Source organism: Aythya fuligula, chromosome 1, assembly GCF_009819795.1.
Source record: "Aythya fuligula isolate bAytFul2 chromosome 1, bAytFul2.pri, whole genome shotgun sequence".
Lineage (NCBI taxonomy): Eukaryota > Metazoa > Chordata > Aves > Anseriformes > Anatidae > Aythya > Aythya fuligula.
This window is the reverse complement of record NC_045559.1, coordinates 16,228,810-16,255,606: the sequence shown is the minus strand read 5'-3', so window position 1 is coordinate 16,255,606 and position 26,797 is coordinate 16,228,810. Positions and strand designations below refer to the sequence as shown.

Genomic DNA, 26,797 nt, shown 5'->3' with positions numbered 1-26,797 from the left:
GCTGGGGGGCCGGGGCGTTAATGAGCATCAGTTAATGCAGCAGCTGCACGGGGAAAGAGCAATCTCCAAATGGCTTCAACCTGTGTAACCAACTAAAGCCAGTAGGCAGCTGGTGAAGTCTAATCTTTTGGTTTCAAAATAAAGTGGCAAAGCGGAATTCTGATTAAGAACTATAAAATGTCACTTTTTGCATGTGCTCAGCTTGGTAAATGAATTTACTGATACGTTTCAAAATTCTGATTCTTCCCTCTCTTCTCTAACAGGCATCTTAAAGAACAAAGTCACCTACCCTCCCCCTCTGATGGACAAGAATATGAAGAATCGCCTGCGGGAAAAGCTGTCGGATTATAACCAGACCACGATCTCATCCAGGACTACTTCCCTGGGGACCAACGATGGGGTCCGCTCTCCTTCGGACTCGGGGGTGACAGTAAAAAACGCTCGGAGGGAGCAGTCTCGAGACCAGCTCAACGGCATGGCCATGAACGTCCACGTGGGAACAGGACATGCTGAGACCTCAGACTCAGAGTAAGTACCACGAGTAGGATGCCCTGGCAGAGCTCCCATGGTTCTGGTCTCTCCGTCCACTTTCCAGCCCCAAAATCCCACATGAGCAAGGATTTCGCCTGGGGACTGCACTTGAGTCCTTCACCAGTGGCCTTGCTGATTGTTTGCCCACACCACGTCCCCACACCACAGTGTTTTACTGACAAGAAGGCCAAAAACAGGTATCACAGGCAAGGTGCCATGATAGAAACCTGTCACCAGTCACCTTGGTGTGCTCTGAACTTGCAAACTGGATTGTTACTGGCACAGTGGCATGAGGAACGTAGCTCTGCCCCAGCTCCTTGGTGTGGGGTTTGCTCAGGGGTGCTCTGCTCAGGGCTGCCTCCTGCTTCCACCTCTGTGCTCCCAGCCTCTCACCTTCACACGCCTTGGACCAATGGAGCATTCTTTTCCCCTCTTTTTCACCAATTCTCCCATTTTGTAGCAAGGAGGGTGTTTGGGGCCATTAGGGATCTGTCACTAATGGGGTGCAATTAATGATAACGTGGCCAGGAGCAGGCACCCTAGGAGGAGGATCAGAGCAGGGCAAACACAGAGCAGCATTTCTCAGTGCGTGTCCAGCAAGAGGTGCAGTGGGTTTCCAGCAGGCAGCTGGAGGAAGGCAGGCAGGGGCAAGACATGAGTGAGCAGGACCCGGAGGAAGCTCAGCATTTTGTGGGGTGAGCCTGGGGGGGACATGGGGAGATCCAGCCAAGCAGGGGGGGGTGTTACCTGGGTGTGAGATCCAGTGGCTGCAGAGAGAAGTGTCGTGTCGAGCCACTAACCCTAAATTAGCAGGTGTGTGATTCCCACCCACTGCACAGAGTGAGTATTTGCTGTTCCAAATGAAATCAAACACCAACGAAAGGCTGAGCAAGCTTCCAACCAACGGGTGTCCTCAGAAACCTCATTACTCATCGCAGTTTTCACATTCAAAGCGAGGACGGCCTTAAGTAAATCCGTGTAAACATTTTACACACACAGTCTTCCCTTTATTAGTACAAATAATAGGCTCACTCCTTCTCCAAACACAGAGAAAATTTCTCACCCATCTTTAACTCTACCATCAGGCATTAGACACCCATTGCTGTTCTAGGGTGTGCAGACCATTTTCAGCTCGCTACAAAAATTTGGATTGCTGGGGACTGGCTGCTGAATATCTCCTGGTTAGCCAGGAAACAGAGGTGTCTTTAACAAGCAATAACTGCTTGCTGCCACCAGGTAATAGGTTCTGTACTGGGGAAAAGTGAGCCAGCTTGGTGTCCTAAACAACTCTTCTGTTCTCTGCACCTTTTGCATACGGTAAAACTGTTTGACAGCAGAATGCATGAACCTGTCTGAAATACCAGGCTTCTAACAACTTGCAAGGTTTCATGTGAACCTCACATCTTCACCTAAGCGTTAGCCAAACACAAGCACTCGGTAAAGTTCTCTCTAAATAGTGCATCTCTTGGGTACCGCCTGTAAATAACGCTCCTCAAGGGCAGCATCCCCTGGGGATGTTTGGTCATTTCACAGAGCACGAGCCCTTACGAAAAGGGATGAGGTAGATTGGGGCGGAGTTGTTTGCCTGTGCCTGTCTAACCCCAAGCCTGCATGATTGCTTCTTCCCACTAACAGAGGCAGTAACGAAACCTCAATTTGAACCATCAGGAAACCGTGAGCGCTGCTGCGAGCTCTGGACTCCTCACCGCAGGGTCACTGCCTGGCCGCCTCGGACTTCTCCGGCGTCTCCGCACAGCCAGGAGGACGAAGGTGGCTCTGACTCCCGCGTGGTTTCATGCTCTGGCAGACTCCTGGCTGCTCGCAGCGGAGGCACGGTGCCCAGCTGCCCGTGATGGGGCCGCTCTGTGATCACGCCGCACGTGACGCGAACCTGTGCCAAAAAGCATGGAAATGGCCCCAAGGATTCCCACAAGGATTCCTAGAAAGGATTGAGTTCCTTCTTGCAGTGTGGACAGTGCTGCAGGAGCTGCTCAGCTGCTGGGGAGAAAAAAACAAGCTACTGCAGTGGACCTACAGGAAGACAACCCGTCCGCCTCAAGGCAAGCACCAGGAGATGCCTCTCGCGAACTTTTCTCCAGCTACAGCGTGAACCATTCGGCGTGCTGGGCTCTGGGGAGGAATATCCCAACAAGTGTCCTTTAGTTTCTATGCCAGCATCTCTCTCCAAACCCCCATGAACACGTCGTCTTCAGAAAATAAAAATAAAAATCCTTTATATATATATATATATATAAAGTGTAGATACTTTTATATATTTTGTATGGTGATGCTAAAGAAAAAGTTCCTTTGTATATTTTACATTTATACTGATCTTCTCAATTTGATAATAGGAAATCGATTAAAAGAGTTTTTGATATTTTTTATATAAACATTGCACAATCTTACTTGAATTTGGCATTTGATAAAGTAACTGGCATTTAAAGTAACTTTGCATGGAAACCACCTTCAGATGCAATGCAGTTTTCAAAATAAGACAGTAAAGATTATTTCTAAATCCAGGAAGATAATTTATAAGTTTTGTTGACAGATTTTGGAAGACTTTAAGGACACAGTATGTTTTTTCGTAACCTCTTCTAAAACTAAAGAAAAAAAATGTTTTTTTTTTAATTTTTTTTTTGGTGTTTTGGCCTCTTCTCTCAAGTGCATTGAAATGTTCAGAAACTGAACTTCAGGGCTAAAAATAAGTTGTGTCTTAGTCTTAAGATTTCAACACAGTCCTTGCGTGGAAGAAGTTAAACCAATATTTCCCACAGCAAGAAGAGGAAAACAAGTGGTGTAGCTGTGGAGTGGATTTCTCGGACACTGCTGGTCTGGCTCAGGGACAAAACAGCCTCCTGAGAAGAGGGTCCTCCTCCCAGGTTCTGCACGAGGAGCAGGCATTTTAGTTTACTGCTGCTTTCTCTCCCTCTGGAGTCAGCACGTTGCTAATCAAAGCAGAAACACGAGGCTGGAAGGATGGCCAGGCTTCATTTCCCAGCTCTCTGAGAAATCCCTGGCCTTCCTGGTGTGTCCAAAAGCACGTGGAAGGGTTCAGGTTTCATGTTCAATGGTACGGCCGTGACCACCAGGGCTCTCAGGAGCTCCCCGCGCTCCAGAGCAGCCCTTTGGGAAAATACCAGCTCATGTATGAGTGCATATGTGAAAGGGAAGGTACAGAAAATCACCCTAAATAGAATGCAGGAGATCAAGAAAAACAAAACAAAACTAAAGGCAAATATAGAGCAATCTGGGTTTTGTCGCATCCCTATGCACCTTTAAATGCATTTAGGAAATGTCTTTGGGAAGGGAGGGGGAGGAAGGGTACTGGTCCTGTACAAATTCAGCAACATGCTGTGTGAAATTTTCTGGCTGACAAAAAAGTTCTGAATGTTTTAGGTGCCTGACACTTGGCTGTGTGCTCAGGCGTTGTGTATAACCCCTGCTAGTTGTTTTCACATCTGTGTATGTATATTTTGTCCCAGTGAGATGTAGGTAGTTCTTATTTTGATCAGAATTGTTGCAGTAAAGGAGGGTCAGTTGTGTTAATGACAAAAAAAATTAAAACCTATTTTTATGACTTTTTTAAAGCTTTATGGCAGATTAGACACTGGAGGTTTTTTGGTTTTGTTTTCTTTTTTTTTTTTTTTTAACAAATGTGTATTTATTAATGTGCAGAACACTGGAATTGCAGCACAGATGAAAGGAGAATTTACAATAAATTAAGAATTTTTTTTTTGAACTTCTGGAGTTTATTTTCAGTGCCGAATGGATGCTGAGGGCCCAAGGGGCATTTTTAGGGATTTACAAAGTAGCAGGAGGGGAGATGGGCTGGTACCCATTGATCTTCCCAAGGAAGCAGAGGCTGAAAGCTTCACCCCTACCACTCCCTTACAATCAGGTGCCCCTGATGTGCACCAGGCATCAGGTTTGGGCTGCGAGGAGCAGAGCCTCTGTCCCATCCTTCCTGAAGCACCACAGAAGGCTCTGCTCTGGGTCAGACAGGCATTAAGCACATGGTTCTGGAAAAGCCTTTGTAGTCCTCTTTTGCAGATGCTCTAAGTTCACCATGAGGCTGAGTCTTAGTTTGGGAGGAAGGCTGGGTTTGGGGGCTTCTGTTTTCTTTGGGGTTTGGTTTTTGTTCTTTTACCAAGCACATTCCTTGTTCCTGCAGAATTTGCACTGATGAAACCCCAGGACACCGGTGCGTTGACATCCATGCAAGCCAAACCTCGGCTTCCTGTTCACCCAATTTCCATGGAGGGGAAAAATCTGCTTGCAAACATCCCATGATATGCCATGATATGGCAGACCCTGAGTTTGGTCAGGGTAGGGGAGCCAATGAAAGCCTGCGATGAGAAGAACATTTTCTGACTTCGTTGGCTCCGTTCTTGGCTTTCTTAGCCCAGCTCTCACTAAGCCAGGGTCTTGCTCATGCTGCTCATGCTGTACTTTTTAGGCTGTTGTGCAGGTCTTCTTCGTTAAAGGCACAGCAGGGACCTGCAAGCGTCTGCCAGCGTTCTGGAAATAAAGTATTTCCCAATATCATCCAGCTTTTTTGTAAGTGTTCCTAAACATTAGGCAATAACCTGGCAGCATGTGAGGTCAGGAGGCGAAAGACTGGTTACTGGAATGATTTAGGGGCAAAATCAAAGATGGGGAGCTTTGATTTACAAACCACTAAACCAACCCAAGCAATTAGCCCAAAGGGAAACCGTTTTTAGATTTTATTGTACAAGTTCACTTTTGGTGGACTTGTTTGGTCTCATTTACACAAAGCCCACTTTTCTGCAGAAGAACATTACAAAAGACCCAGGCTTTCACATCAGCAGGACTGGTATGGGACAGCCCAGGGTCCTGTCTCCAGTACCAACTAACAGCAGATGTTTAGGAAAAGAGGAATATCACAGCGCTGTTACACAGTGAGGTGGCCCCGCAGGGTCCACAGTCCCCAGCAGGGGCCGAGCCCCCAGCAAGTTGCAGCACTGAAGCTCTCAATAATTTGTCTTACTGCTTTTGGACCCATGCAGACTTCTGGTGCACAATGGCTTGCCTGATTCAGTCACAAGCAGCAAGGAAATGGTCTTAACTCGTGTTCAGCCTTCCTTCTTGCCCTTCTTCCATCTCTTCCCAGGTCTAAAGCATCCTTTTTTTGAGATAGAAGGGAGACAAAAGAGATCAGAGCTGCCCACAAAATGCAAGAGACGGGCCTACCAACAGCCAAAAAAATAGATTTGCCCTAAGCAAAGTGCAGGAAGAAAGAGTCTGGAAGATGCACCAGTGACAGCAACATGGCACGATAAGGCTGAAGTAACCTAAGAGCTGACATAGCTCAGCCCCCTCCAACAATCCAGAATCAAATGCACATGTGGATTTGTCTAACACGTTCTTGAAAGTCCTAAATGACAATCCCAATATATCTGCCAATAGCCAGCAGAGCCAGGGCCAGGCCAGGATGCATTTGGGCCCCGCGGCCCTAATGATGTTCTCCTGCCTCGCCTTTATGGCCCAGTTTGCACTTAGGCAGTTCGCCTTCCCTCCCCGTAAGAAGCAATTCGCACTGTTCTCATTTTCCATTTCAGCCTCTTGATTTTGGATCCATTCTCCATTTTCTCATACTCGTTTTGAATCTTAATCCTGTCTGTGAGGATGCCTGGAGTCCTTTGGCAACATCTGCAGATTTTACAGGCTACCTTCCATTTCATCTTCCAGCCTGTGAATGAAAATACCACATAAAACCGAGCCCAAGAGGGATCTTGTAAAACATCCTCTCTTGCCCAGAGAATTTTGCACCTACCTCATATCGAATAACATTGGCCCTCACTGCCTGTGTTTGGTGTGAGGGAACATGGTGCCGGGCAGTATCAAAGACTTTCCTTGAAGACGTGTCCCATCTGCTGCTGCTCCTTTATCCAACACACCAGGCACCGCAGGAAAGAAGAAAATTAGATTAGTCTGATGTGTGTTGCAGAGCCCACGTTAACTCATTAGTGGCTTGGAAAAACAAAGTATTTCTAAGTGTCCCTAGGGCCCCTCTGGGGCTCTGTGCCAGGCCTGTGTCTGTCCTCTTGGCCAGAGCCAGCAGCTGCTGCAGGTCCTCTGGTGGGGCCTGGAGTCACCTGGGGTATCTGCTCCTCACACCCAAATATTACTTCAAATCACAGAATGGTTTGGGATGGAAGGGACCTTAAAGATCATCCAATTCCACCCCCCTGCCATGGGCAGGGACACCTCCCACCAGCCCAGGCTGCCCAAAGCCCCATCCAGCCTGGCCTTGAGCACCTCCAGGGATGGGGCAGCCACAGCTTCTCTGGGCAGCCTGTGCCAGGGCCTCACCACCCTCACAGTGAAGAATTTATTCCAAACACCTAAGTCTGCCCTTTTTTAGTTTAAAGCCACTTCCCCTTGTCCTATCCCTACACCCCTGACAAAGATTCCCTCCCCAGCTTTCCTGCAGGCCCCCTTTAGGCACTGGCAGGCTGCTGTAAGGTCTCCCTGGAGCCTTCTCCATGCTGAACAACCCCAACTCCCTCAGCCTCTCTTCACAGGAGAGGTGCTCCAGCCCTCTGATCATCCTCATGGCCCTCCTCTGGACTTGTTCCAATCCATCCATGTCCTTCTTGTGCTGGAGGCCCCAGAGCTGAGCGCAGGGCTCCAGGTGGGGTCTCAGGAGAGCAGAGCAGAGAGGACAATCCCCTCCCTCGCCCTGCTGGCCACAATTCTGATGTATTCTGAGCATATTTTCTGTACCTGAAGGGTGCCTGGTGCCTGTGTGAGCTGGTGAAGGCAGCCAAGGCCTGGAGCTGAGCCAGGAGATGTGGCATGGGTAGAGCTGGGCCCAGCGACCTCCCTGCTGGGTGCTCAGCAGGGAGCCCAGCTGGGAAAACCCAGTGCCACCCATGGGCTGCTGAAAAATGGGGTTCAAACCAACCCAAGAACAAATCCGCTGCAGCAAGCCCTGAAAGGCTGCCAGGGCAAGGAAAAGAAATAAAAAGAGAGAAAAGTGGGACTCCTCCTCCCATCCACACAGGCTACAGCTTCAGGAGCCCGTCTGGACCTGTGCAAAGCCAGTATTTTAAGTCAGTTCCACTCGGGAAACAGAAATGAACTCAAAGCTGGAGCTTTCCAGGTGCTGCCACTCTCTTTCATTAAAATAGTTGCTGTGTGTCCAGCTGGGTTGTTTCCAGAATTAATTTCTTATAGGGTTGTTTTGTCATTTTTTTTTTCCCTACAAATATAACAGCTTGCAAAAATGCCAGCCTCTTTGGCTAGCATGTAGGAAAACCTCTTGCTTTCGGTCATTTAACAGCAACTCTTCATATGTATGTCTTTAATAATCTTGTTTATGTTTTAAGGCTATAGCACTTCCCAAGTAAAGAACTTAGTTTTTAAAAGAATCCTTTTGTTAGATATCAACAGACTCAAAAAAATAACGAGCATGTGAAGTTCTGTGCACATATAAACTTTTATTTTTTTAATGCAATGAAAGGATTTATAGCCTGGTAGTGACTCCAGGGCCATGCAGGGTGAGGGATGCACACGGACCACAGCTGAGGGTGCTGCAACTGCCCTGGTGGAGCTTGGAAGAGCATCCCCTGCATCAGGAATAAAAGGGTGAGAGAAATGCAGAGGTTAGGTGTGCACGATGCCCTACGTTATTCTCAACCAGCCAGCACACCAGCAAGGAGGGGTTCCCATAAAATCGCTCAGAAGCAGCAAAACCTTCGGCACTAGTGGGCGAGGTACAAATCTGCCCAAGAGGTCTGCAATAGAAAGTCAGGCAGATTCTGCCATGGCGTGATTACTCGGAAAGAAAAAGAAGGAAGAACACGTTGACAGCACATGGTAAGCCACCCATCATAAAATAGCTCTGATGGAGCAAGCACCCTGAAGGTACAGAGATGAGAATGCTCTTCAATCAGAATAGCTGCACTTCTAGAGCCTGCTCATCAGATTTCTTCTTTTTTTTTTTTTTTTTTTTTTTATAAAAGGAACCTAGGGCAGTAACTTCATTCGTTATAAAAGCAGCTCCTGAAAGGCCTGCATGTTCAAAGCGGGTGAAGAATACCTGGCTTTAAAGGAAATAAATATCCCTCTTACCTGAATTCATTCCCTTCAGGTGAGGAACATCCCACCAAATCTGGTAGGAGGCAGCCCCAGCTGTGCTGGAGAGCAAGCGAAGCGGACAGTTTTCCAGGCGAAGCAGTAAATCACCCCTGCACAACACACCTTCACTTGGAGAAAAATCCAAAAATTTTATTACGCATTTCAATTCACTGGACAAACCAAATAAGAAACCTTGGATGGTTAACTCCTTCCCTTCCAGCTGCACAGGGAACACATTTTGGGGTGGAGAGGTTGCGGATAGAAAGGTTCAGGAAAAATAAGGAGCAAACTGGCACAGAACTACCTTAAAGCCCTCACCTCTCCAAACATCCCCTCTAAGGAGCGCATTCTCTTTTCTGCATTTCAAACACAGGTGTTAGCCTTGAGTGCAGACAACACACACCAAGCGTGGCTGGTCTCTGCTCCATGAAATGGCCACGTTACCTAAATACAGTTTAACACCCAGCTGCAAACCAGTTCACAGAGATTTTTCTTCTGTTATCTCCTCCTGTAAAAGCTAGGTGCAAAACTTGTTCAGTGTTAAAATCTTTTACCATAAAATCACCTCCTTTAGTATTTTAAACCAGTGTAGGCTATTCTGATTCTATCATTTTTGCAACGTTTATCTCTCTATATATGTCTATTTTTTCTTTGTTTGTTTCTGTGTAATAAAAAATTGATCTCCAGTTTTAAAGCCATGTCGTTATTGCCAAACCTTTCAGCCTCGAAATAAATGAATTGCATGTTTTCACTGCACACAGCAAATTCGCTGAGTTCCTCTGCCATGGAGCTGGCTGGCATGACACGACCTGCAGAGTCCTTATGTACTCCTAGGGAGGAGCGATAGATAAATGTGTGTGCAGGAAAAAAAAACCTTCCACCTTAAGTAACTAGATTAAAATAAAATCTACCTTTAATCCAGCACCAAACTTAAATCCACCAGATGCCTCATCATATCTAGTTATGGCACGTTGCTGTCTTTTTTTTTGCATTTATAATCCACCCTTCTTTGATGTTTACAATTTTATATAGCTCCTCACCCAGCAGCACAAACCTGCACCAGGGTGGCTGAGCATTGCCATCGGGCAGGAGCTGCAGCAGGACTGGGGACTCATCCTTCGAGGCGTGCGGGTGGTCAGAGATCTGTGCTACTAACTCATTTCCAGATGGAAATCTCCCTGAACTGCTTGAAATAAGAAATGAAATGTTACAGGGATGGTTCAACCCTTACATCTCTTGCTGAAACCCTCGTGTGTTGCAGTGAGCAGCGGCCAGCCCAGGATTTCCCTGCTGTGCTGGCATGCATCAGCCCTGGAGCATGCAACAGACTGGGATACAGAGACAGGACCTTCCCTGCACCTACCGCAGGGCAGAGGAGCACGTGGGCAGCTTCGTTCCCTCTCCCAGAGGATTTAGATGAACCTCTCACTGCTGTCCTGGCCAAATTCTGTTAAAATCAGAAAAGGTTTTAATGCACAGAAATGGCTGGCTCAGCAAAATCTAAAAACTGGAAAACCTGCTTCGTTATGGGCACGTAGCCTAACTTTTTCATTTATATAACTGGTTGGGCTTGAGGTTTAGTTTTCTGGTGGTATTGCAGTGGTGGTGCAGAGGATTTGGGAGTATCCAGGGCTCTCTGATTTGCTTTGCTTGGAGAAATTGAACAATCTGGCTTTAGTTAAGGAACCCAGCACCTAAGGCTGGGTTCAGAAAAACCTGCATTCAGAAAAATTCAGAAAAATCTGCAGTTTCAACCTGACTTCCTCCACCCATGCTCGTACTGACTGACGGAGCTATCAGCTGGCCCCAAACCTCCCAGCTCACACACCTTAGCCTCCCTCCACACCAGCTTTTCTTATAAGCCCCCTTCCCTTGAACAGCCTCCTTCATTCAGAAGTGATTCCCTGGTCTCCAGCTCACCAGACCTCTGGAGAAGCTGAAGAAATGCTCATCAGCATCAGGACCAGCAGGTGGGAGATGGAAAGGCTCCATCTCCTGGTAGCAGTTCCATCCTTTAAAGGGGATCCAGCCTGAGGAAGGCATCCCTGCAGAGCAGATGGTGCTGCACGCTTGCCATGGCCTGCTTTACAGATTTGCCTGCCCCAGAGGCTGTTTGGTAACACAGAGAGGCCTTTGTAGCTTATTCTGCTGTCCCTTGCTACAGAACCCAAAGACTTCCCACATAGGAAAGTGGCAGCACAGTCCTTCACTGCACCTTCCTGTGCTGGAGTGTCCAAGCTGAAAATGGGTTTGTTTGTTGGGGCAAAGGAAAAGGGATGTGAAAATACAGTTTTGGAAATAAAGGTGGAGGAGGAGGAGGTTGTATGCTTAAATCTGAAAGGGCAGGACCCTGAAACCCATGTGAATCTTCACAGTGGTCCTTCCCCTCACCTGCTGGAGTGAGGTGGCTGCAACATAGAATCACAGAATGCTTTGGGTTGGAAGGGACCTTAAAGGTCATCTAACTCCAACCCCCTGCCATGGGCAGGGACACCTCCCACCAGACCAGGTTGCCCAAAGCCCCATCCAGCCTGGCCTTGAGCACCTCCAGGGATGGGGCATCCACAGCTTCTCTGAGCAGCCTGTGCCAGGGCCTCCCCACCCTCTGAGTGAAGAATTTCCTCCTAACATCTCATCTAAATCTCCCCTTTTAGTCTAAAACTATTGCCTTGTGCCCTGTTACTACGCTCCAGATCCCAAGGAGAGCTCAGCTCTGTCCACAAGGGACGAATCTCAATATAGATGTACAAATCCAAATGTTGACACCAGATCCAAAGCTGTTATTTTTTTTGTTGTTACAAATATGCTGAAAAGATAGATCTATCCCAAAATAAAAATTAACTGTGTTTCCTGTGGTGGTTTCCAGCTAATTTAATTTTGAAGCAGAGAGATGAAAGCTGCTTCCAGCCCTACAAGCTCATTTGAACACCAGGAGCCAGTGCTTTTATTGCCAGACCCCAAATACTGAGCTGCTGCAGTGTGAATTCAGCCCTTCACAACTCCTGAGAGATGCCTCACCTTTCCAAAAAGCTGCTCAGGTGAAAAAAGTTAGAGGAGACTCTTGATTGTAATGCCTGTGGGAACATCCCCGTCCTGCAGCTCTGCAGGGCCAGCCACAGGTGGGGGTGCTGCCACAGTGTCCCTTGACTGGAGAATGAGGAAAGCCAGGAGAGCCATGAAGCCAGCTTTAACACAAACACTTTTAGAAAAAAGGCTGCACTCGGGGTGCAAGTTTTCAGACATTATACACTCAGCAACACGGGTTTTAAACATGCTCATGGGGTACAAGAGCAATTTCTATTCAGTTAGCTGGAATAAGTCATGGTTTTTCAGTTCTGTGACCCAAATCTTGTTATCCTTTTCTCTACTCTGGAAGGGAAAAGTCCTTTTTTAAAGTTATTCACTTAAGTCTCTGAAGCCAAGTATTTCAAGACCTAAAAAGCTTAATGACAACTTGAAGGTGAAATCACCTGCTTCCAGTTTGCTGCCTGAAGTGGGAGAAAAATGACAAAAATCCAATGCGTTTTAAAAAGCATGCAGATACTGATCTACTTGAGGACTTCCACAGGAGAGCAAAATGAAAATTCACATGCCAGCCAGCCCGTTCCTACCAAATTTGATCTAAACCAAGCCAAGTTCCAGTCTTGACAAAGGTTTCCTGTGAGAGACAGCATCAGCACCAGGCCCAGCTGCTCCACAGGTGCTGCCATTGAGGAGACCGTGGCGGCTCAGCACCAGGCCCGGCTGCCCCACAGGCACTGCCATCGTGGTGGCCAAGCCCTCAAGCACTGAACTCTTTCCTTGGTGCTGCCAAGGTGTGTTACAGCTGTTTCTTCACCATTTTCACCACCATTTCACAACAGGCCTGGCCAGGCTGCAGGCCTCAGGGCTGGGCAGGATTCAGGCCACTGAATCCTCATCTCGGCGCTGCCTGCTAGCACTGAAACCACCCCTCTCTGCACAAATGCGGTCAGCTTCTGTATCACAGCCTAGGTTCAGTGTTAGAAATGTGCCTCAGAAAATAAAATTCACTGCGCCAGAGAGCCTACGTGGGAGAGGAGCAAGGAGTGGTCGAGATCCTTACCTGGGAGAAATGTGTGGGAAGGAAAGAGAAATGGTACTGTCCCCTTCAACCAGTGCAAGCTATTTGGAAACGCTGAGCTTTAAACATGCAACCTCATGTTGCTCAGCGTGCAACCTGTTGTAAAACACCCCATGCAATGTGAATTTCACAAATGCCTGCTGATTTATTTCTCTCAGAGGTACAGTGAGATTCACTGTGAGCAGTATCAGCAGTTGCTTTACTGTGTCGAAGCTCTTTGCTCATCACCAGGGCACGAGGGCTAAACTGCACCGAAACTGCAGCCTCCATTCTTTAAACAACGAATTTCTACTTACTTTTCTACACTGGCCATCCTGGATTGCTGCTGTATCCAGTTTTAAGAACGCTTAAAGAAAAGCAGGGAAGCACACCTCCCCCCTAATGTAGCTGCACTACAAGAAGCTCTGGGAAACTCTCCTGCCATGAGCAGAAGTGGGATGTCCTTGCCAGAACTGCTGAAGTCCTCACACAGATGTTGAACGCACTCGTGACTTCTGCATCAACTGTGCCTTAGCCAAGCGAACACACCTCAGTGTTTTTTTGCTGTGCTTGCCTCCTAGGACGTTAGAGAGCAGCAGGATAGCGTGGAGCTCTGCCTGGGGGTGGGCAGGGAGCTACCTCAGGGTTATGTATTAGGATTAGGGGCCTGACCTACATGGGTGATGTTGCTGTGCATGTCTGCTACAGACTGCATAATCAGGAAGAACTAGGTGAGGCCTTCTTCAGCCAACTGGAAAAAGTCTCGTGTTTACAGGCCCTGCTCCCCATAGTGGACTTCAACCACCCCAATAGTTGCTGGAGGGACAGCACTAAGGCACCAGGAGGTCTCTGGAGTGTTGACGATAACTTTCTGACCCAGATACGGAAGAGCCGATGAGGGGAGATTGGAGCATCTGTCAGACATGAAGAAGCTGTGACTACCCAGCCTTTAGAAAGGAAGGGTTAGAGGGATCTTATCAATGCAGGTTTGTGGAGTCTCCATCCTTGGAGATATTCAAAACCTGACGATATGGTCCTAAGCAATCAGCTCTAGCTGCCCCTGCTTTGAGCAGAGGAGTTGGACTACATGTTCTCCAGAGGTTCCTTCCAACTTCTGCAATCCTGTGAATTTTAAAGAAAGTGAATTTTGGACACGGAAATATCTGTGTCCTTTTTCTTGTAGTCACAGTTAAAGCTATCTCTACCAGGAATGTATCAAGTAACAAACATACCTGTGAGTGATGTAAGAGGAAGTAACAATGAAAACCACACCAGTATTACACAAAACATCTCTGAAGATTTTAATTGGGACATTGGCTGGAAAATTCAGATGAGGAAAACACAGAGCATTAACACATTAGCAATTAATGACACATTTTGTGAAGAAAAAATTCAGGAAAGACGAGGGGAATACTGGGAAAACACAATCATGACCAAGACCTGTAACATGACTACCCTAACACAAGTCAAGAGCTGACATGAAGCATCAACAGTCTTTACTGTCAGCCTGCACATGGCCAGGCACTCTGAACACAGACTTAAATTAGATCGATTTCAGCACCAGTGAAAAAGGATGGCTTTTTCCTGCTCTCAAACATATCTTTTGTTATGTCAAACAAATACCGAAAATTTTAACAGTCCTGTTTTTTTCTTCCCCCCACAATGCTCCCTGAACTGTGTGTTTAACTTTGCCAGGTTGGACACATAAAAGTGCCTTCTTCCCCTTTTATTTCCACACTTTGGAGAAAAGCGATTACTTGTAACTTTTCTCACAAGAAGGAATAAAAGGAATTCTTAGAAAAAACTAAAACACCAGAAAAGGACAGGAGGTGATGTGTAACCCAAGCTTTCAAATCTGCTGAAAAGATCTATTCATGTTAGAGCTTTCCTACTGCCCAAATTGGATGCAATTTCAAAATTCTACACCCATTTAATAAATCTTGCTCCTGCAGAGATGAACTTTAATGAGTTACCTTCTACTACTGTGTGGAAATACAGGAATTTATTTTTGTTGACTTGCTATAATGAAGTTTTATTGAAAGTGTAGGGTGTTTGTGATATACACTCAGTCCTGTGCATAATTTGGACAGAGGTATTTGGTTCTTCCTAATAACCACTCCATTTTGACACCTGGCACAATCCAAGATTGAATTATTATCTGATCTATATTAAGTTAGCTATATAATAAAGAAATGCATACGAAATTGCATTTTTCTGAAGCACAACAACATATTCTCTCTTCCAGGACAGAAAACAGCCTCTGCTCTCAGTAGTTAACAGAAAATTAGTCAATCATGTGAAAAAAATAAATATTAAGACTGTTTTAAAGCTCCTAGATCTCTATTTCTGAATAGCAAATGTTTTAAAACATTACTTAGTACAGTTTAAGAATCTAGAACATTCTTTATAAAACTATATCAGATTAAAAATAAATATCTGTTGCTCAGTCTTCAGGCAAAATACTGGACTTACGCATCATTCATTCCCTTCCCAGAGTTCAATGCATGAGCACACATTTACTGTAAAACCCACAGACTTTACCTAGAAACCAGGTATCTTCAAGAAAAAAAATATCTCACTTATACATAAAATATAAGTTCGCAATTTCAGCCATGATTCTTTTTATATTAAAATTCTTGTATTTGCAACTACTATTACCAAACAACTTTAAGATATTCCTTGATATGTATTAACATAAATATCACCACCCAGTTCAATAACATTGTACCAAAGCTTTTGTTTTAAGCCTCTTCAGTGCTAACAGTCAAGAGCTGGGACTAGATAGCCAACTGACCTTCAGAACATACAGATCAATAAAAATATTTTTATTATTGTTTTTCTCATTCTCAGGCAGCATTTTTTTCAAAGTCCTTCAATAAGCAAACGCAGACGCTATGTTGCAGGTTCTACTGTATCAATGTCTTCCTTCTTTGCACCCTCCTCTCGGTTTTTGCCCTGTTGCAGGGTGAACACCGATGGGCCCAGCCTTAGGATCTTCCCACTGCCGAGGCATTCATCACCCTTGTAGAACACAGCAAACTAGGAGATGAAAACAGGGAAAGTATTTTTCAGCTTCTGCAACTGCAGGCTGTGCAATGCCTGCTGGACAGTGACTGTATGCATTTATGTTTGTTCTAGCCAAATCTCAAGAAAAAAAAAAAAGAAAAATGTACAGGAATTGCCGACTCACAAGAGTCTAAATGTCAGTATGTTAGTAGGAATTCCCTCATGAACTTCTGCAAGATTATCTGAAAACTCTTCAGTTACTGTGGTGGAATGTTTTGTTCCAAAAAGCTTCCTTTCCCAAGGGAGATGACACACATAAATTCACCTGCATTTTCACTGGACTTTCCTTTGACAACTCTGCCCAGGCTACCACAGCACTTCTCAAAAAAGGAGGGGACCAAGGTAGCCTGCTGTTAAGGACTACTGAGGCAATCCACCTGGAGGAAGCAGCTGGGACTCATGTGCAGGTTTGTGCAGGAGAGGAGGAGCACAGACCTCCCGGCCTGTCCCTCTGAGGAAAAAAAAACAGTTACTGGCTCCAGGCACTCAGGGGTTTCTCAAACCTACCATCCATTCTGGCAGGAGTCTTCACAGCTCAGCTCGCTTCTCTTACTTCGTCCCTCTCTGTTACAAACAGCCCTCAGACAATTGGCCTCAGGATGTATCCCACAGAGGCCCAGTTTTGGGGCATGCAGGAGATGTTTGAAACCCTTTAATTCATAATGGGACGGAGCATACCCTTCTATCAGTGGTGCTGAGAGGCATCACTGCACATAACCCACCCTGGAAAACAAGGTTTGCTGAACACAGACCCTCACTAAACAAATTTGAACACTAAACCCACATGACACAACCTAATGACTTCTAAAATCTATTTCTTGAGGACAACAGATACCATTTCTGCATATAAAACTGATTATCCAAAATCTTTTCGTATACTTCTAAAATTACCTTAAGCTGGAAACAAACATCTTGTAAAGTAGTGGATGAATAACCAAAATAAAACTAACTGCTCTCACATGCAAATAAATCACCTATTTTGCTCCAGCTATTAAAAACACTTCTCTGTTTTACTAGTTACTCTATTTTAACACCCCAAAATGGAAAGAAAGTCACTTTAATAACTCACCTGCCCAGGTGTGAGAGCTCTTGTTGGCTTCACCAGTGTCACCCACACACTCCCATCTTGGTTCAGAGTCAGCACACAAGGCACTGGAGCAGAAAATGGCCAAACACCTGCCAGTTAATCCTTATGTTCACATTAAAACAAAACCAACTTTCATCACCAGGTTAAACAGATCTAAGTCAACACACCACCACACAGAATTGTTTGATAAAGCTACTACAGAAACAGAAAGGCAAACCAAACATTTCAGCTGTTTCTGCAAAACTACACTGAACACAATACTAGAATAAAAAAAAATGAATTAAAAAAATAAAAAAGCCACAAGAAAAACAGAACAAGGTTTGATTACCCAGTGCCATCTGGTGCTGAAACCTGAAATGACATTCCATCATTTTATCCCTAACGAGCTCTGCAGGAGGTTCCTCTGCTATCCAGTGCACTCGATTTGTCCGCAACAGGTCTCTGTACAGAGCAGGGTGATTTGTTGATGGTGCCTGCAAATACAACGTTCACTCAGTGGTGATGTTTTTGCCAAAGAGCCTAGGACTGCTGTGAAGTAAAGCATGAAATATAGAAGCAGCATCAAGCTACAACAAAATAAAGGCAAAATGAGTACAAAATCAAGAATTTATTAGCATTTACCAGCTTCCAGGTGGAAGCCTTTAATGAAATAATATGCTAAAGCAAGCCTGAATTATTTGTCAGTCCTCTACATCTCAAGAGCTATGTCACTTATATTTTTTTCTCCAGTCCTATTTCTGCCTTCTTCAGGCTGAGTTCAGATCCCTTGTTGATTTGTAACACTCTTCCTTTCGTTCTAGAAGCAAAAAGTGTATTTCTAGTGCTGCAATATAATGAAGAAGCTCTTTCATTTGGCAGAAAAAATACACAAGACAGTATATGTTTATAATATAGGCTACGCTACAAATCAAATCTTCAGTATCCCACTTCTGGACAGGGACTGTCCTTAGAACTGAGGAAAGAACATTATAAATGCAATCCCTCATACTTTTTTTTTTTTTACCCTCCAAAACCTACTGCTGTCATATGAGAAATACAATTGAAGATGCAAGTCAGACATCTTCACTGAAATCAAGAGGATGTGCCTTGTAGAAAAGCAGAATTTAAAACCTTCAAGTCGTTTCTCACAATGGGAAAAAGCAGGGAGAAGCACTGTGTGAAAACAAGGGTAAATCTCATATTTTGTACATCATTACTGAACGAAATCAAAGTCTGTATAAAGGGTGGCCTGCCAAGCCCCAGTCACTCCTTTGTTGGGAAGGTGTTGCACACACACAGCCTTAAATTCTTAGTGGTCCTGTCTGCTTCCTCTCACCTCTGTTTTGATTACAATTTTTTTCCCCCTCAGGCAAGTCTGCAAGTAGCAACACACCTCATTATAATCATGTCAGTATCAAAATAACAACTTTAAGAACAGCAGGAAACATTAACGAAGCTGGTGAGGTGCAGAGCTCCAATCATCTCCTATGATTAGTCATTAAAACGCCAATGATTCACAATATTATATTCTGCCTCAGTTTTCAAAATGATAAAACTGTATTATTGGCTGTTACCTCCCTTACCCAAAAAACAAAATAGCAAAACATAGCGAACCAAGACAATACACATTTTATGTACTGTGTCACAATTATTACGGAAAACTCTTATTTTTGGAGTAAAAAATGAGAGCTCAGTAGGCTGGTTGAGTTTTTGCAGTGTTTGCCATTTAACTGGAAAAAGCTTGCTGCCAACATCTAAGGCAATCTTCCACTCACCAACAGCCAGTCTGGACAAGGTGTTTGAAACCCGCAGATGCGGCGCTAGCTGGCACTTGTTTCCCCCAGCAGCAGAGCCAGGAATTCTGCCCAAACTCAGATCACATTCCGTACAGCAGGAGTCATGAAATGCTTGCATGAGGCATTCACAACACCAGTGTTAATTAACTCACCACAAAGATATCTCCAGTGCTGACATCTTTATCTACAACAAACCAAGCATCCTTCACATTTGTTAGCCCAGCCCTCTGGCCTATTGTGTAGAGGAACCAACCTAAAAAACAGGAAAATGGAGTGTTGCTAGCATCTTTTAATCTTTTACTTTCAAAAAATAATTTAAAATGTATTCAAAGCAAAGCTTTTTTTTTTTTTTTTTTTTAATATATTAAAAGCCAAAGCTTTACCACTAAGCAAAGAATAAAGAACCAAGTGCTTTAGAGAAGCGTGCCAATCACAAGTTAAGACAACATCTACCTGAAAGTTTCTATCTGTACCTGAAGCACACGATTTCAAACTAATCCATTTCTATTGTGGTACTCTTACAAGAGACAAATATTTCTCTATTTCAGTTTCAACTTGTGGTTTTGCTATCTTTCAGTCTTAGTATTTCCCCTTACTAGGGGTTTCAAGGTTGTACATGCTGTACAGAGCAAGTTTTCCATGATTATTAGAGAAATCAAACTAGAATAAATCTTTGGAATTTCACAAAAACTTTGTTCTCCTAAATGTAAGCAATATTTCGCTAAAAGCCGTTATCAAGGTGGGTTAGCCAATTACCTTTGTGTGTTCCCAGCACCTTCTTATCCTCAATGGAAACAAAGTTCCCTGGTCGAGGTTCTAAATACTACCAAATAGGAAGAGATTTAAGTCACAAGATGATCTCCAAACAAAATGTGATTCAAGTTCTGTCACTGAGCTCTCCTGGAGTTGGAAAATAGCTGTTCAACAAGCAAGCACCGTTCAAGCAGCTTGCTGCTTCTTCCCTCAGGCTGCCTGAGGGAGAAAAGCAGGAGGGGCAGTCCCTATCAGCACTAATTCTGTGCTTCACTCCCCCCATCCTCATCTATGGCAGGGAACAGCAGGTTTCAACCATTTGCCCCTCTCGTATCCCAGTCGCATGTCAGAGCCTAGCAGCTATGCACAGGTGGAGGGGCAGGGGCGAGCTTCCTCATACAGGTTGCTGGTGTTAGCTTCTGGTAGGCTTGGGACTGCCAAGGGAGATGCTACAAAGTGCCAGCCACCAGCTGGCAGAGATTCTTCTGTAGACAGAACCAGAACAGAACACAGACATTGCCGTAGGTTTAATGTTACTCACCTCAAGAAGGAATTTCTTGAAGTTTCTTTCACCAATGAAACAAACTCCCATACTCTGAAAAGGAAATGCGGTACTGAATCCATAGAAAAGCAGAGAAAAACACTGGAAGTAACGCATATTACTTATGTAATCTCATAAAAAGAACAAACCCACAACATCTTCTCCAACATATGTAAACAACTCCTATACAGTATCAGTGAGAGCCACGAGCACAGAAGAGAAATAATAAATTTAGAACTTGTTCAGTAAAAGCATAGGTTAAAACATTGGTGACTACGTCGTAGATATATTATAAACATAAGTCTCTTTCAGATAACATACAAAACTGACAAATTATGTAGACTCAGTCTATGTCTTGAAGTAAAACTTAAATAAGAATTGTCTGAAATACCAAAGTCAGCTAGTCACCAAAGTCAACTGCGCCAGGGGAGTTTTAGGTTAGATGTTAGGAAGAACTTCTTTACTGAAAGGGTTGTGTGGCATTGGAACAGGCTGCCCAGGGAAGTGGTGGAGTCACCATCCCTGGAAGTCTTTAAAAGACGTTTAGACGTAGAGCTTAGGGATATGGTTTAGTGGGGATTGTTAGCGTTAGGTAGAGGTTGGACTCAATGATCTTGAGGTCTCTTCCAACCTAGAAATTCTGTGATTCTGTGATTCTGTAAACAAACAGATTTTCCTTTCAGTTACTGCCTACATTCTTCAGATAACCATTTACGTGGAGAAATATGAACATTTCGAGCAGTCAAGACCATATCAACCTACAATTGCTGCCTGCATCATGTTTGTTAGGATCAAATCATGAAGTGTAAGCTCTTAGCCAGGGAAACAGATTTATTTATTTATTTATTTATTTCAACAAAGTGACTGAAGAACAGTATGACCCAGTCTCTGTGAAGGCATATTCAGAAACACTTCTAGTGCAGAAGCCCTTGAAAGCTACAGGAAATAAACATCAAGGCTTCTCACCTGCTGTAACAGAGAACACTTTCTTTAAGGCTTACAGCTTCCTCTCACACTCACTCCCACCTTAGCTCTTCTCAGACACAATGGCACACAAATTATCTGCTAGCTAAAATACAGAACTAACCGCAAGCTCATAAAAGTACTTTTAAGCAGGCAGACAACTATAAAACTGCTTCCCAACCTATTCTATTATTGTTTGCTTAAACAGCTGATTTCTCAGAGATTAAGGTTCAGGAAATTCAGAAAAGTCCATTTCGGAGATAAATACAAATCAAAAGAGTTTAAGTGTTACCATGCCTCTTTTTTCTTTAGCACATGATGAAGGCCATGTTCCGATGCTATCTTCTTTACGAAGCTTTTTGTTAAATCCCCTAAAGGAAAAATGGTTTTCCTCAAAGCATCCTGGGAGACCTGACTTAGAAAGAAGGTCTGGTCTTTAAAGAGGTCAGCTCCTTGAAGAAGTTTTACAGCTGCAAAGCACAAAACACAAAAAACAATTCAGTAACTGCCTTTAATATCTCAACTTCCTTTAGCATTTCGTTCAGTAATCAACACTTTAATTTTTATTATTTTCAAATACATGTGAGAGACAGCATTGTTCAGGATTTTCAAAATCTAATTGAAAATGTTTGAGTATTTCCTTACCCCTGAAAAGGTACAGAAACATTCTGATCTTGTACAACGCAGAATCTGAAAGAGTCTTACACTGCCCCATCTATTACACTACTGCAAGTTTCACTTGCAAGGACATCAACAGTATGGAAGATGAAAACAGCTTTCATGTTTCATGTGAAAGGGAGAATGAATATTGAAACATGCTAGAGCATCCTGTTCTTAAAATAAATCAATTTTTGCACAGAAATCACACTGCTATAACTCAGTGATTTGAACAGCCATTGCAGCTATTTCCAATAGATGATCTAAGGAGAGGAGTTTGACTTCCTTCTTTCATATAAAAAGTGAACAGTAAATGAAGCCTCCTGATAACCCAGATGAAATAAATTCAGTGCAGTTTTTCAGTCATGTTCTGTCCACTTTCTTTAAGAGCTCATACCTCTGGGGAGGTACAAACTCTACTGATGCATTTCTCAGCTCAAGTGAACACTTACTACAGGCCAGTAGCTCAGTCACAACTGTTACAAATTCTCAGTAACAGGGCAGGAAGCCTGCTTAGAATATTACAAGATATTACAACTGAATCAGGCTGCCACAAGGACAGACCATTGGTCCCACTGGAGCTGTTTCAACTTCCCAGAAATAAAATCCAAAACAACGAAACATATAAAGCCCCTTAAGTCCAGAACAAAGGAACGGAAGTCAAGAAGCTGTAATATACAAACATCACTGTGGCACGTTTGCAAGAGAGGTAGTCTGCAGGTTTCTTTCCCTTTAGGTGTACTATGTGCTTCATCAGAGCATCAGCTGAGTTATTTTCCTGCCTTATGGCCCACAGCAGAGCTGTTTGGGAGATGCCTACATTGCCATCCAAACCGCAATAGTTCCATGCAGAGTCAGACCCAGAACAGCATTAATCAAGCTGGCTCAGGTACTGGTAACAACAGAACGACTGCAGTGCTGGTATCAACTTCTGATTATGTACAGCCACAGGCAGCCTATTAAAGTGAAGAGCAAAACCTGCTGCTGCTGTTAGTACCTTTGCTGAGCTGGGAATTGCAGCCTTAAAAACATCTACACGTGCTGCACTTGTACCTTCCAATTTCAGCGTAGGCAGAACCTTAATCTGCCTGGGAAAATCTGGCTTCTACAGAAGAATGGAGAAGGCACTGAATGAAAGATTCTTTTTTCCCCCCAGTAAAATAATACAGAGTCCAATTACCGTATAAAACAATGTTATTAATTTTAATGTTTCAAAGGTCTTAAATCTGAAGATACTACCTAAGCATATCCCCACGATAAGGTTTATCTATGCTATATACTGAATAGCCAAAGAAAGCATTCATGAAAATAGAAGAAACACATCGAGTAATTTTTACACAAGTCACTGAAAAACTTGACAAAGATTTCCTGAAATACTTCTCCAGGGTGTGGAAGATAGCCCTGTCTCCTTAATCCATGTTACAGCTCCTCCAGAATGCTGATTACTCCTGAAATGCTTATTCTTACCCCTCTGCACCTGGATTAGCAAACATAACACTTGACTGGTCAGTATAATTCTCAGTGAGGCAAATCTCCTGTTTTTGCCCAATCAGCCTTCTAGAGGCTGGGGTTTAAACAGTAATCAGCACATGTGAAGCATGTGAAGTCACTCGCTTCCCCAGTTATGTGACACAAAATATAGTTTAAATTTCTCTTTGATACCTGGGATGAAATATAAAACTACTTACTATTTCTAACTTCAAACCGGTTTCGGAAAAGCCCTTGTGGTCTTTTAGTATATTTCTGTTTAAAAACTTCCTCATCCTCCAGTGACGTCCTAGCGTAATGCCCAGTAGCAATTGCATCAGCTCCTAGCAAGGAAAAAAAAGGCAAAACATAAACAAAAAACTCACAAAGGCACATATTTGAAATTCACAGCGTAAAGCAGGGCTACAAACATCTAGGAAAAAAGCAGAAAACAATGAAGGAAGAAGCCTAAGTCTAATACTAAGAAGTCTTATACTGACAGGCATCACAGTCCTGCTATTTAATCAACATGAACTGTTCATCAGCATGTTGGAACTTGTGTTTTTGTACTTTAAGGAACATCTAAGAATGTAAAATTTAATGCTCAGGTCAATATGCATCCCTGATTTAAACCTATTCCTACATATATAATAGTAAATTCAATCCCAAATACTTTGCAAATATTGAAATACTGCTACAGAGATGCACAATTTATGCATGCAAGTGAATTCCTGTTTTTCCCCACCTTTCCAAAAGCTGCTACCATCTTAGCACATCCCCCACATACGCTGTGTACTGACACACTTCAAAAAGCCTTACCTAGGTTATCCATAGCATAGTGAAGAAAGTAGTTGAATTTTATATGCTTGTTACACACAATATCAGGATTAGGCGTCCTTCCCAATTCATATTCTTTTAAGAAGTCACTGTAAAATAAAGAGTCACGTGTATATTAACATTATTAACATCACATAATACTCTCCAAGACTGGAAGATCTGCTAAACCTGAAAACTTGAGACCCAGTCATATGAAGCATTTTATGCAAGAGATAAAATATCCATTAGCTTTTAACCTATAAAAAACAACGCTACAGACTGAGGGCATGGTCAAAATCTAACTCACAATCTTGTACTGTACAGCTGATTTATTAAACTACCATTACTCGGGGGAGACATGGCTATGCACTGTGCACATCCTACTCATCCCTTACAAAATGCTTTTCAGAATTAAACAAGCTTAATCAATTTTTCAAAGCAGCAGAGCAGTGCAGCATGCACCAGAAGATATTGTGTTTCATCTGCAAGGACACTAGCTTAATCTGTAAGAGCATATGATAAGCAGTCATGGGACCTTGCCTTAACTTTCATAGACATTTTTCCTGCTTCCCCCCACCTCAAAAAATAAGTACAGTTTCTCATAGCCGAGTTCTAGTTTTTACACTTTCATTTAACTAAACTGCTTAGCGTTGTTTACTTGAAAACATTTAATTACTAATAAAATTAAACTAGCATACAGTGATGCACAGAGCAGAAGGCCCAATGTTTGCTTTATTTTGCTTGCCCTTGGTGGTCACTCAAGTCAAGAGGGATGAAGGGCAGAGCGTGATAAACCATCTTTACCTGTATTTAAAAGACCTACTGAATCTCTCTGATGCAAAGACATAGAACAGACTCTGTACAAACCATGGGAAAGACAAGACCTGAGATACTTCTCTTGATAAAAGGTATTTTTTACTGAATAATCCTTTAAAGAGAAACTTCAGGGAACAAATTCAAGCTCAACGATGACAGTAAGGAAAAAAGGCTTCTGGAACAAACCAAAATGCTGTACTAATAAATGATGAGAAGCAAAAAAGGAAAGCTGATCTTCTGTGACCTTTGATTCATCATTTACAGCCATCCCCCAACCCACACGAGTTTTGATACCATTCATTCATTCTGTCGCACCAAGAGGGAAAACAGAGTGAGCCTTCCCAGATCAGGACCGTTTTCTTCACTGACTGTAAAAGTTTTGTGCTTAATTTGATGCCACTGCAATGTGGCACAGAAACAGAACAACCAGGTTACTCCTTAGTTTCTTCGAAGACAAGTTAACAACAGCACTACTTTAAGAAGGATGAAGATGAGCTTATGTTGAATAAGTAGAAGAGAAACTTGGTTGTTACACCAATATTTCCCTTTTTCTCCCTTCCAATAAAATCTTTCTGCTTTCTCCATGCATAACTTTCTTCCATTACAGTGGAACAAAGCCATAGGAAGAGCAAATTTGAACATCCACTTTAAAGAACAACTTCAAATTTGTCAGAAATTTTAATAAGGCTAAGTCATGATTGCTCTGTGGTAAACTGGATTCAGTATATATTAATATAATGTACAATGGACTGCATAAATTACATAAAACAAACAAGGGTAATAGCATCCCATAACATAATTTTTCCTCAAGCTACGATAAGGTTGGGCCAGTACGTAGGAAAAAGAAATGAGCTGCAACAATGGAATTACTACACATTTGTAATAACTGTGGATAAACCTATTAATTTCAAAATTAATGAGTACATTAAAACCAGTATTTCTCTCATTCATGCGATGTTAAACATGAACGAGGACACAATTCTGCGTTTAAGGAGCATCGGTACTTCCTTTTAGCACCGATAATACTGCAATAAGCTGCCTTTGCCATCCTCACTTTTCACAGGAACAGGGCACTACGTTCATCTATTTCCGAAAGACCACCTGTTTCAGTGGGTTTCTACCTGAACACTTCGTTCCAGTACTCCTTCACGTAGGAAACCTGGTGGAAAGGGATGTCGAGCTTCTGGCAGACCCGGTAAGCATCTTCACAGTCTCTGTCGACGGAGCAAGCTCCCTGCTCATCCAGAGGGTCCCAGTTCTTCATGAAGACGCCCGTCACTTGGTAGCCTACCAAGGGAAGGCAGGGAGTGACTGATAAACTCAAACTCTTATGGGGTGGGCTTTCAAATTGTGTTTTTCAAGGCAACCGCGTCCTTCATACGTGAGAAACCCCGCATTACGCATGCAGCCTGTCAGGAGTTCTGCAGCAGTGCTACCACATATTATTTTTGCTGAGGGCAGAGCGATGGCTGGCACCCAGATCAGCCGTTTATGAAACCCCTCACGGTGACACCACACAACGCGGAGTCGCTCCGGCTCCCCCCGCCCTGCCTCCCGCTCTCCCCCTCAGCCCCGGGGGGACCCGGCGGGGCCCCGGCCGCCCTCTCGCACCTCGGCGCCTCAGCAGCAGCGCTGCCACGGCGCTGTCCACCCCGCCGGACACGGCGCAGGCGACATGGCGACCCCCCGCCGCCCTCAGCATCGCCACGGCCACGATCGGCCCGGCCCGGCTCCACCGCCCCTTCCTCCCCGCCGCCCGCCCCTTCCGCCGCCATGGCCACGGGGGCGGGATTGGCGTGAGGGGAGTGGGGCTTGGCCGCTGCTGGCGAGCCCGGGGAGGTTTTTTGGGCACCGGGGGTTATCTGAGGTGGGTGGAAGAGGTGTTATTAAGGTAATTAAGGTGTGAAAGTTAGAGGAGGTTGCCTGAATTTGCTGCCCTTGACCCCCTACGCAGTCAGTGGGAGCCACCCCTGCCAGCTGCTCACCGGCAGCAGGACTCCAGTTGTACCGGACAAACCAAGCCCCGGTTACACCCGGTGAAAATATTAATGTCTAGGATCGACTGCTTCACGGTCGTCACTATTTAATGAGCCAGGAGCTGTGCCACAGGCTGCAGGTCAGGGCAGCCTGCACCCATTCTG

The 26,797-nt window shown here is 44.1% G+C and overlaps 2 protein-coding genes across 2 annotated transcripts in view; one reads left to right on the top strand and one right to left on the bottom strand.

Moving 5' to 3' along the window:
• The window catches only part of CELSR1 (cadherin EGF LAG seven-pass G-type receptor 1), a 159,355-nt gene extending 156,572 nt beyond the window's left edge, over nucleotides 1-2,783 (top strand). Inside the window, exons 34-35 of the mRNA XM_032201043.1 lie at nucleotides 264-528; nucleotides 2,167-2,783. Of these exons, the coding sequence (XP_032056934.1) occupies nucleotides 264-528; nucleotides 2,167-2,191 (290 nt within the window). The 3' untranslated portion in view covers nucleotides 2,192-2,783. The remainder of the gene's footprint in view (nucleotides 1-263; nucleotides 529-2,166) is intronic.
• An 11,209-nt stretch (nucleotides 2,784-13,992) lies between these two features.
• TRMU (tRNA 5-methylaminomethyl-2-thiouridylate methyltransferase) lies at nucleotides 13,993-26,381 on the bottom strand. The gene is made up of 11 exons (XM_032207781.1): nucleotides 26,268-26,381; nucleotides 25,778-25,943; nucleotides 23,844-23,950; nucleotides 23,246-23,368; nucleotides 21,198-21,370; nucleotides 19,938-19,991; nucleotides 19,400-19,466; nucleotides 18,796-18,896; nucleotides 17,197-17,341; nucleotides 16,851-16,933; nucleotides 13,993-15,754 (listed from the first exon to the last, which is right to left on the bottom strand). The coding sequence occupies exons 1-11, from the start codon at nucleotides 26,356-26,358 to the stop codon at nucleotides 15,608-15,610; spliced, it is 1,257 nt and encodes a 418-aa protein (XP_032063672.1). The 5' UTR covers nucleotides 26,359-26,381; the 3' UTR covers nucleotides 13,993-15,607.
• Nucleotides 26,382-26,797: the final 416 nt, after the last annotated feature.

Bases quoted from the DNA above. Each gene is read 5' to 3' on its own strand.
- TRMU (XM_032207781.1), bottom strand. From the start codon at position 26,358: ATGCTGAGGGCGGCGGGGGGTCGCCATGTCGCCTGCGCCGTGTCCGGC. The intron at 23,369-23,843 runs GTAAGGCTTTTT...TTTCCTTGCTAG, and splicing joins CTATGCTATGGATAACCTAG to GAGCTGATGCAATTGCTACT. The intron at 15,755-16,850 runs GTGAGTTATTAA...TTCATCTCCTAG, and splicing joins GAGCTCTCACACCTGGGCAG to TTTGCTGTGTTCTACAAGGG.